The 12410-nt window shown below is 43.0% G+C and overlaps 1 protein-coding gene across 1 annotated transcript; it reads right to left on the bottom strand.

Annotated features, from left to right (window-relative positions):
- Positions 1-7442: 7442 nt before the first annotated feature.
- On the bottom strand, positions 7443-12167 carry LOC139374234 (gap junction delta-2 protein-like). The gene is made up of 2 exons (XM_071115259.1): positions 11817-12167; positions 7443-11359 (listed from the first exon to the last, which is right to left on the bottom strand). Exons 1-2 carry the CDS (start codon positions 11885-11887, stop codon positions 10513-10515), a joined length of 918 nt encoding a protein of 305 aa, XP_070971360.1. The 5' UTR covers positions 11888-12167; the 3' UTR covers positions 7443-10512.
- Positions 12168-12410: the final 243 nt, after the last annotated feature.

The raw sequence follows: 12410 nt of genomic DNA, 5'->3' as shown, positions 1-12410 counted from the left end.
GCATATGTGCTATGGTAACCAAGCTAATTTCATATGTGGTTGCATATGTGCTATGGTAACCAAGCTAATTTCATAGATAATGGCTCAAAAGACCCGCTTTCAGTGATTTCTTCTGTTTGCTTTCCCCCTTTCATGCAGTAATCTGTGCAAAAAGAAGAATTAAAGTTCTATACTATCCTGAAGCAAGTCTTCTCCTTTTAGATTGTTAAGAGGAGAGAAAATGGGTAGACATGGTTCTTGGGGCAGAGGGGGTAGTCGGGCTACTTTTCCGGGCGGTAGGAATTGCTGTTGTTTAGTCCTTACCAGCAAAGTGCACAAGAATAGATTTTTTTTAAGTGCATGTGATTTTCTCAGTCAGTTTAGATTTTTGTGTCAGACTGTTCTGTGTTCAACCTTGCCCAACTTCTTAACAGAGGAAAGACTGTTTTTCTGTCTGATGTAAGGTCACAGGCAGCCATGGAGGCTCATAAATAAAGAAGTTACAGCCCAACCACGTTCATCACAGCTGCCAGCTTGGTCCTTCTCTTGTCAACCAATTGGCCAGGAAACGAACCTTATCTACTGCCAGGTTTATTACATTCTTCTTTGGCATTGATGAAGATCGGAGAGCCTTGAAATCATCCCGCCTTACTACCACCAACACGTCTCTTGTGCCACTAGGGGCTCCAAAACTCTAGACCCCTTTAATTCTACCCACAGATATGTATCCATGGCCCTTCCTCGTCCTCCCTTCGGCAAATCTCACCATGACTCCGTTCTCCTGCTTCCTGTTTACAAACAAAAGCTCAAACAGGAAGTACCAGTGATGCGCTCAACTCGGAAGTGGTCAGATGAAGGCTACAAGACTGTTTTGATAGTGCAAACTGGGATAGGTTCTGGGATTCATCCAATAGCATTGAGGAGTTTACCACAACAATCACGGGCTTCATCAATAAGTGCATAGAGATGTCATCCCCACTGTTAGTATAAGAATGTATCCCAACCAAAAACCATGGATAACAGTCAATATTCGCACTGGGCTAAAGGCTAGAGCTACCGCTTACAACGAACGGGACAAGGACATGGACGCATACAAGAAAGCCCGCTACAATCTCCGATGAGACATCAAACATGCAAAAGGACAATATAGGAGGAAGGTGGAATCCTATTACACCGGCTCTGACGCTCCGAGTATGGGGGAGGGCAAAGGTTTTCCCTTTGTAACGGATTACATACGGAAACAGCCATGAGTTACCCCGCAATGCAGAACTCCCAAACGAGCAAAATGCCTTTTATGCTCGCTTCGAGGATTTGTGTGAAAGACCCTGTTTTTCCAGATGACTGAGGGATCTTGCTCTCCGTGGCCGATGTGGACAAAACGTTTAAACAGGTTAACAAAACGTTTAAACAGGTTAACAAAACGTTTAAACAGGTTAACAATCGTTTAAACAGGTTAACAATCTGACAGAATACCAGGGCACGTTCTCTAAGCATCCGCCCTCGACCGCAAATCGCTACAGAGGGTGGTGCGAAAAGCCCAGTACATCACTGGGGCCAAGCTCCCTGCCATCCAGGACCTCTATACCAGGCGGTGTCAGAGGAAGGCCACAGAAATTGCCATATACTCTGCTACCGTCCGGCAATCAATACCGGACAACCAGCTCTCGGACCAACGGCCTCCGAGACAGCTTCTTCCCCCAAGAAATAAGACTTCTAAATAGTCAATTATGGGTACCTGGACTATCTGCACTGACCCTACACACCCTCACTAGACTCTAAATGCCCACCATACACACCCTCACTAGACTATAAATGCCCACCATACACACCCTCACTAGACTATAAATGCCCACCATATACACACTCACTCACACACACTTACATTGACACTCCCACACAAAACCCACACACATTCACATGCACTACATACATACAACACACACACACACACATACTGACACAACACAAGCACACACACGTGCACATTACAAACACACACACACTTTTACACTCATCATTTGTTTCTGTTACTCTGTTCTTTATTTTACTCTTATCATTATCTATCCTGATGCCTAGTCACTTTACTCTGCCTTCATGTACATATCTACCTTAAATATCTTATACCTCTGCACATTGATCTGGTACTGGTACTTCCTGTATACAGCTCCACATTGATCTGGTACTAGTACTTCCTGTATACAGCTCCACATTGATCTGGTACCGGTACTTCCTGTATACAGCTCCACATTGATCTGGTACTGATACTCCATGTATACAGCTCCACATTGATCTAGTACTGGTACTTCCTGTATACAGCTCCACATTGATCTGGTACTGATACTCCATGTATACAGCTCCACATTGATCTGGTACTGGTACTCCCTGTATATAGCTCCACATTGATCTGGTACTGGTACTCCATGTATACAGCTCCACATTGATCTGGTACTGGTACTCCCTGTATACAGCTCCACATTGATCTGGTACTGGTACTCCCTGTATATAGCTCCACATTGATCTAGTACTGGTACTCCCTGTATATAGCTCCACATTGATCTAGTACTGGTACTCCCTGTATATAGCTCCACATTGATCTGGTACTGATACTCCCTGTATATAGCCTCACATTGACATGGTACTGGTACTCCCTGTATATAGCTCCACATTGATCTAGTACTGGTACTCCCTGTATATAGCTCCACATTGATCTGGTACTGATACTCCCTGTATATAGCCTCACATTGACATGGTACTGGTACTCCCTGTATATAGTTCCACATTGATCTGGTACTGGTACTCCCTGTTTATAGCTCCACATTGATCTAGTACTGGTACTCCCCGTATATAGCTCCACATTGATCTGGTACTGGTACTTCCTGTATATAGCTCCACATTGATGTAGTACTGGTACTCCCTGTATATAGCTCCACATTGATCTGGTACTGATACTCCCTGTATATAGCTCCACATTGATATTGTACTGGTACTCCCTGTATATAGCTCCACATTGATCTGGTACTGGTACTCCATGTATACAGCTCCACATTGATCTGGTACTGGTACTCCCTGTATACAGCTCCACATTGATCTGGTACTGATACTCCCTGTATACAGCTCCACATTGATCTGGTACTGATACTCCCTGTATATAGCTCCACATTGATCTGGTACTGGTACTTCCTGTATACAGCTCCACATTGATCTGGTACTGATACTCCATGTATACAGCTCCACATTGATCTGGTACTGGTACTCCCTGTATATAGCTCCACATTGATCTGGTACTGGTACTCCATGTATACAGCTCCACATTGATCTGGTACTGGTACTCCCTGTATACAGCTCCACATTGATCTGGTACTGGTACTCCCTGTATATAGCTCCACATTGATCTAGTACTGGTACTCCCTGTATATAGCTCCACATTGATCTAGTACTGGTACTCCCTGTATATAGCTCCACATTGATCTGGTACTGATACTCCCTGTATATAGCCTCACATTGACATGGTACTGGTACTCCCTGTATATAGCTCCACATTGATCTAGTACTGGTACTCCCTGTATATAGCTCCACATTGATCTGGTACTGATACTCCCTGTATATAGCCTCACATTGACATGGTACTGGTACTCCCTGTATATAGTTCCACATTGATCTGGTACTGGTACTCCCTGTTTATAGCTCCACATTGATCTAGTACTGGTACTCCCCGTATATAGCTCCACATTGATCTGGTACTGGTACTTCCTGTATATAGCTCCACATTGATGTAGTACTGGTACTCCCTGTATATAGCTCCACATTGATCTGGTACTGATACTCCCTGTATATAGCTCCACATTGATCTTGTACTGGTACTCCCTGTATATAGCTCCACATTGATCTGGTACTGGTACTCCCTGTATACAGCTCCACATTGATCTGGTACTGATACTCCCTGTATACAGCTCCACATTGATCTGGTACTGATACTCCCTGTATATAGCTCCACATTGATCTGGTACTGGTACTCCCTGTATATAGCTCCACATTGATCTGGTACTGGTACTTTCTGTATACAGCTCCACATTGATCTGGTACTGGTACTCCCTGTATACATCTCCACATTGATCTGGTACTGATACTCCCTGTATACAGCTCCACATTGATCTGGTACTGGTACTCCCTGTATATAGCTCCACATTGATCTGGTACTGGTACTCCATGTATACAGCTCCACATTGATCTGGTACTGGTACTCCCTGTATACAGCTCCACATTGATCTGGTACTGGTACTCCCTGTATACAGCTCCACATTGATCTGGTACTGATACTCCCTGTATATATCTCCACATTGATCTGGTACTGGTACTCCCTGTATACAGCTCCACATTGATCTGGTACTGGTACTCCCTGTATATAGCTCCACATTGATCTGGTACTGGTACTCCCTGTATACAGCTCCACATTGATCTGGTACTGGTACTCCCTGTATACAGCTCCACATTGATCTGGTACTGGTACTCCCTGTATATAGCTCCACATTGATCTAGTATTGGTACTCCCTGTATATAGCCTCACATTGATATGATGCTGGTACTCCCTGTATATAGCTCCACATTGATCTGGTGCTGGTACTCCCAGTTTATAGCTCCACATTGATCTGGTGCAGGTAATCCCTGTACATAGCTCCACAATGATCTGGTACTGATATACCCTGTATATAGCTCCACATTGATCTGGTACTGATACTCCCTGTATATAGCTCCACATTGATCTGGTACTGATACTCCCTGTATATAGCTCCACATTGATCTGGTACTGATACTTCCTGTATACAACTCCACATTGATCTGGTACTGGTACTCCCTGTATATAGCTCCACATTGATCTAGTACTGGTACTCCCTGTATATAGCTAAACCTTGATCTGGTACTGATTCTCCCTGTATATAGCCTCACATTGATATGGTGCTGGTACTCCCTGTATATAGCTCCACATTGATCTGGTACTGGTACTCCCTGTTTATAGCTCCACATTGATCTGGTACAGGTACTTCCTGTATATAGCTCCACATTGATCTGGTACAGGTACTTTCTGTATATAGCTCCACATTGATCTGGTACTGATACTCCCTGTATATAGCTCCACATTGATCTGGTACTGATACTCCCTGTATATAGCTCCACATTGATCTGGTACTGGTACTCCCTGTATATAGCTCCACATTGATCTGGTACTGGTACTCCATGTATACAGCTCCACATTGATCTGGTACTGATACTCCCTGTATACAGCTCCACATTGATCTGGTACTGGTACTCCCTGTATATAGCTCCATGTTGATCTGGTACTGGTACACCCTGTATACAGCCCCACATTGATCTGGTACTGGTACTCCCTGTACATAGCTCCACATTGATCTGGTACTGGTACTCCCTGTACATAGCTCCACATTGATCTGGTACTGATACACCCTGTATATAGCTCCACATTGATCTGGTACTGATACTCCCTGTGTATAGCTCCACATTGATCTGGTCCTGGTACTCACTGTATACAACTCCACATTGATCTGGTACTGGTACTCCCTGTATACAGCTCCACATTGATCTGGTACTGGTACTCCCTGTATATAGCTCCACATTGATCTAGTACTGGTACTCCCTGTATATAGCTAAACATTGATCTGGTACTGATACTCCCTGTATATAGCCTCACATTGATATGGTGCTGGTACTCCCTGTATATAGCTCCACATTGATCTGGTACTGGTACTCCCTGTTTATAGCTCCACATTGATCTGGTACAGGTACTTCCTGTATATAGCTCCACATTGATCTGGTGAAGGTACTTCCTGTATATAGCCTCACATTGATATGGTGCTGGTACTCCCTGTTTATAGCTCCACATTGATCTGGTACTAGTACTCCCTGTATACAGCGCCACATTGATCTGGTACTGGTACTCCCTGTATATATCTCCACATTGATCTGGTACTGGTACTCCCTGTATATAGCTCCACATTGATCTGCTACTGGTACTCCCTGTACATAGCTCCACATTGATCTGGTACTGGTACTCCCTGTATACAGCTCCACATTGATCTGGTACTAGTACCCCTGTATACAGCTCCACATTGATCTGGTACTGGTACTCCCTGTATATATCTCCACATTGATCTGGTACTGGTACTCCCTGTATACAGCTCCACATTGATCTGGTACTAGTACTCCCTGTATACAGCGCCACATTGATCTGGTGCTGATACTCCCTGTATATCTGGTACTAGTACTCCTTGTATACAGCGCCACATTGATCTGGTACTGGTACTCCCTGTATATATCTCCACATTGATCTGGTACTGGTACTCCCTGTATACAGCTCCACATTGATCTGGAACTAGTACTCCCTGTATACAGCGCCACATTGATCTGGTACTGGTACTCCCTGTATATAGCTCCATTCTTGTCTATTTTATTTTATTCCTCTTGTGTTACTATTTTATTATTTTTGAACTCTGCATCATTTGGAAGGGCTTTTGTAAGTAAGCATGTCATGTTATAGTCTACACCAGTTGTATTCGGCGCATGTGACCAATTAAATGACATTTGATGTATTCCTATCAAAGCCCAGACCAATGAAAACAGTTTACTGTATCTGTATTGATGTACTGTATGTTAACAAGGCACTTGATGCAATGTCCCTCACTATGGTTACACAGTGCATCAAATATATCTGACAAATAGTTTTCTCTCATGGGACTCGCTCACCAACCAGAAATAATACACTGCTGGTATCCCACTTCGTAAACCACCGTCTGTCTCCCAGTGGTCTTGCCAACGGTCTATGACCTGGAACTAAACTGTCATTGGATTAAACCAGGGTCAAGGAGGAATGATTTCTTTAGTATTAGGCTTATTAATGCATAATACATGAATACATTGGTCAATTATAAGCAACAGTAATTAATGAATTGACTGAAATATAATTCCTTATAATTAAATGTGATGGTCTTGGACTGTCTCCCAAGGTGACCCTCTCACCCTTTCAAATGTGCAAGACATATGCACACACAATATTCTTGTCGTATTTATTTGGCTTTCCCACTTGTATGGTATCTACAAGAATTTACAGCTGTGCTGATGATAAGGTGTAAGAGTGCTTCTGCGGGATTTCAGTTGTGAGCCCGAGTCATACAAAGTTGACGTTGTTTGGATCTTCTTCCACATGAAAACCTCTTTGGATGTAGCACATGACTTCATATTTCTAGACAGCAAGTAGAGAAAATTAAGACTCAGCGTTTGAAAAAGAACCAGCTCTGAGTTTTTTCTACATGGCCTTCTTAAACTTCTCCTGTAGAGGAAAGAAGGATAACAAGGAGAGTCGGGACATAAGAGAACAAAATGACAGCACACCCTTAGCAAATGTATTCTCCTCTTGGTGAGAAAATGGATTTAATTCACAGTATGTCTTTCAAAGTCATTCCGCTTTACAGTACATATATACGGAACCAGCGCATTAAATAAAAACCGTCAAGGGTTGGAGGCTTGGTTTGGTTTGTTGTTGAGAAAAAGATAATTGATTTTTTTATGGTAACCAGTGCATTTTTTTTTATCGGCAAAGCCTTATTAAAGTGTTGAACAGGAAGGATGAAATTACACTGACGCAGTAATGGATGGTAATAAAATGAGCTTGATATTTTATGAGGACAGGGCACTGACCACCTCTCCTCTCCCCCGGACCATAACAGTCTCAGGGAGATGATTCTCTCTAATTCAGAGGTGTTTCTCTAGACAAAGACCGAGAGATTCAGGGCTAAAATGGTCCTCTAAAATTCCCTCCCTGTATATTTAAGCACCTACAATCAGCTGAAATGTGTGGTTTTCCTGAGCATTTGTCCTGGATCCTTGAAATAGCTGCAGTCCTTGCTCAGATGTATCTACTGTTGTCAAGAGTGGGGGCTGAAGCGAGCACACGATAAATGGCATAGAACTGGGAGAGTCGCTTACATCTGTCGCTATCTCCAGCTATCTCTCTGGTCAGAAGCCCTCTTCCTTTTTAGCCTGGCTCTAGCGAGCTGAGCACAGAGGAAATAAAGAGCAGCACAGGTACAACGTAATATTAAACCAAGCCTCCCAACGCTCACATGGAAAATGCAACACAGCATGCATAATTGCATTCATACATAACCCAATAATTTGGGCATTTTAGAAGTAGCCGTGAAATTACCAGGATGAATATTGCAGGGAAACCACAAGCACAGCATCAGAGCAAGTGGCTCTTTAGTAAATGTACAGTAAATATACAGTAATATACAGTGAAAATATAGTCTTTGTTTGTAGGATCCCTTACACAACAGCCTTGTATAATAACTGGGAATTCTCAATGAAAGAAAACCCAAGAGATTTACAAGCGTTGAAAACAACTGTGTGGAATTGGACAGGATGGCCTGTACAGTCATTTGGTCAGTAAACATTTTCAGAGATAGGGAAGGGAGAGACAAATAGAGAGAGAAATAGAGAGGAGAGAGGCCAAGTAGGTAAACTGCACTTTTCTTGAGTTACAGACAATTTTCACGTCCCTGCTGAGTTTGAGATGGATGTGTCAGTGTGCGCTGCTCTTCGATTTCTCTGGGCTTTGCCAAGTCATCCTGGCAGAGGCAGAGTCTTGCATCCTACAATCCCTCAGATCATCCTGGATGGTCAGCCTGGAATCCTCCTCTCTCTCTGTTTCTCTCCCCCCTCCCTCTCTCTCTCTCTGGAGTGTGGGCGTACAGCACTTTCTCTTTTTTCTCTTTCTCTTTTTCTTGGTGACCTTCATGAGGCTCACACGACCTTCCCTTCAGCCAGAGCCGCTCCTTTGCTCACTTCCTTGAAAAGAGGGAAGAAGGGGTGGACAAAAAAAGTCCTCTATCAATGAAGATCAGGTTTTAATCATCCCTGTTCTGTACGGTGTGTCTGTCCAATAGCTTCCTGGTCAAGGTCACAAAGTCAGTAACAGTATAGCAGCCATGTGAACAGTCATGGTCAGGTCAGCTATGACTGGGAAGGGACAGTACATGAATGTTAGAATGCATTTCACATTACGGCTGCGTCTGGTCAATGTAATGGGACATGCAGTATTGATGTTTGTCATGGAAGCATCATCCCCATTGAAATGCATTACAGCACACCCACGTGTTAACAGACACTGACAACATCCAAGGAAGAGCTCATAGGGGTTTTCTCATGGGATGGAACGACATAGGCTTGTGTGTGTGGCACACATTGCCATTTTCACTGAACCAAGCCATGGTTAGACAGGGCAGCTATAGGATCCTTCTAACATTCCAGTTCAGCTTTCAGACAGAAAAGTATTGCACCTCACACGTTTCTGGTGTACATGAATCCCACTTTTATTTTTCGACAGAAAAGGGTGTTTTTTTCTGGTTTATTTTGGTTACATTGAAAACCATTCTGTGAAAAAACCCTAGCACCTGAGCAGATACTTATTGCCCATTCTTAGTTTGTTAAAAAGGTCAATTTGTGCTATTTGAGTTGAGATCAATTATGATTGTGGAGAAACATTTTCTTCCAGTATATAAAAAAGACTAGCACTTTATTCATTTCCCAGTCATTTGCCAAATAGAAAGGGAGCTAGAGACAAATGTAATATATCCATTTAAATCACAAGTTAAAGCAAAAAATAGGGCGGCATTTAGCATAATTCAAGCAGGGAATTAGCTTTCATGATGAATAATATTATATATTTATTTATTTCTATGTATACATATATATATGTCTATGTACAAGTATGGCACTTAATTACACGAAAGCAAGAAAACACTTTTCACAAATGAAAGCAGTGGGCGCTTTGGTGTATTATAAATTAAGGAAGTCACAGACGTTAGCGTTTGCAGCAAATCCACCAGATACTGTTTTGCAAGTCAGCTATATAGCAATGGAATGATTACATACGTTAAGGTCAGTGGTGCGAACACAGGCAACAAAAAGATGAATGATGCTAATGTTTTCAACTAGGTCGATCCATAGTCAAAATGTATTTATATATTTAGGCATATGCCTATATAAATCTGGAGAATATTTCCCCTCCAACATATAGTCAACCGGTGTATTGTGTCGCTTAAATAGATTGGTGTCAACAATCGGTTGAATTATTTTTTTTTTAAACACTGTCACGCATCGGGTTAGGTTTGGCTCCCGGGTGTTCACCTCTTAGTGCAATTTTAATATACCCTACTCTCTTCAAGTACAGTAGATCAGCCCACAAAGAGTAAATGCGTGAACACGTCGACATGATCTCTATTTAGCGCTTTACATAGTATAAACGTTACTAAAAAGTTGCATCAGTGCAATGTAATAAATAAATTAACAAACGTGTAATCCACGCTTGCCATTGGAGTCCTTAAAAGATAAACAAATAAAAAATCGGCCCACGCTTTTAAGTCATGAAACGGATGTGGCGTTGGGAGCTGTCATCATCCAGTGCTCATCTTGGTTCAATCTTTACACATCGCACATTGTCCCATCCGGAACTCTCTCCATGTGCTACACATAAGCAGAGTCACTGGATTGAGTGCGACCGAAATTAGGCACACTCATTCTAGGCAAGTCCTTATTTCTGATTTCATAAATGGACTTCCGCCTCGCCTGAACTCCTCGCACTGCCGTTTTGATTTTCTTCCACCCCAAATGATTGAGTTCTGCCAGATTCAGCAACACACAAAAGCCACTGACCGCGAACATGAAGACTAGAAACACGGTCTTCTCCGTTGGTCTGGAAACATAACACTCTACATCTTTTATGCAGGGGTAACGATCACACTCGTACACCGATGGGACATTGAATCCGTACAAGAAATATTGACCCACTAAAAACCCTATTTCCAGCGCGTTTCTGAAAACCACTTGAATTATGTAAAATCTCGAGATACCCTCTTGTCGACTCTTTTTAGACTTTCCAGTAGTTCTCATGGCTGAATTGGGGATATCTTTGACTTCCAAACAGTCGGGTTCGGCTTCTTTGGTGGAGTTCTCTGTGTTCTGAAGTACTCCATTCACAATGGTGTTTTTAATCTTTTTGCTGTCGTCTCGTTTCATTGAATCTTGATCCTTATCCAGGGTCAGAAAGACGGTGGAGTACCGTCGCTCCTTCTGTTTCGCCGACTGATGCACCGAGTATGTGATAAAACAAAGACTCGGGGTGCAAACCATTATTATCTGGAAAACCCAAAATCGAATGTGTGAAATTGGGAATGCCTTGTCGTAGCAAGCCTGGTTGCAGCCTGGTTGTAAGGTATTACAAACAAACATGGTTTGCTCGTCATCATATACTGTCTCTCCAACTATTGCTACGATTAGAATCCGGAAGATCACCACCACAGTTAGTAGGATCCTAAAAACAAACAAACAAACAATGTATGAGTATAGAGTCAGTAAATTATGTTAATTCTGTGAAAATGGCTGGAGATTGAGTACAGAGTCTCTAAACAGGCGCATGTTTGGGAGCTGTCCAGTGCTGAAACAACACTCTTTGCTGGGATCACGCTCTGCTCGCTCTTAGCACGGGGGTTGGTCCAGATGCTATGTGTATTATGCTTTTATCATTTATGTCAGTGCGCCATTGTTATATATTTCTGTGTACTCTGAAGTATTTACTCATTGATATTCATCTGTATTGTGTTTTGAAATGTTTTGCAAGCGTTTGTTTGGTAAAGTAAGCGTAACAGGCAATAGCGCCCAGTCTCTGCTTCTCAGTTAGTGCATGGCACAGCCACCTATCTAGCCCCAACAACAGCCATTAAAACATGCATACCTAGTTATTGCAAATCCAGTTGGCATGTTGCTCTTACCTTCCTATCATAGTAGAGTGCTGCTGGACAGCAGCCTCCAGGAGCCTCTCTAGTATGGTCCATTCCCCCATTATTGTTCATCCGGAGGAGGCGAGAGCCCACGGCACTCTGTACGAACCTCTGCCGAATATGTGGAAAATATTTCCCCGGGTTTTTGGTCGTTATCACTCTCCAGAGGCTCCGAGGTTATCTGGCAAATGCATTGATCACAAGCCCGCAGCTGTCCCGCCCTCCTCTCTCCAGCGCTGTGCAATATTGGTTTGTGCTTCTGCCCAAGCGCTGGTATGACGCTGCCACACTTTCTCGTTGTCTTGTGGGGCTGAAGGGCTGATTACTATAAGCCCTCCTATTTTCGATCTTCAGATCAGGTTGATGGGTCGCGCACTGTGTCTGGATGGAGGGTGGTTGGATTTAATGTCTTGCCAGCATTAATCCGCCTTTAAGTAGTCCCCTCCCTACGTCACGCGCAGACAGGTTGGTGGAGCTCCGCCAAAATACCAGGATTTCTCATTTTCAATATTCGACGAATGGAACCCAGGGACAGCGCGCAAGATTAATCTGTGATAACACGATTGGTGATAACCTCAATGCACT

This window comes from Oncorhynchus clarkii, chromosome 19, assembly GCF_045791955.1.
Source record: "Oncorhynchus clarkii lewisi isolate Uvic-CL-2024 chromosome 19, UVic_Ocla_1.0, whole genome shotgun sequence".
NCBI classification, from domain to species: Eukaryota; Metazoa; Chordata; class Actinopteri; order Salmoniformes; family Salmonidae; genus Oncorhynchus; species Oncorhynchus clarkii.
Note: the sequence above shows the minus strand (reverse complement) of the source record. Positions and strands in the feature narration are given on the sequence as shown.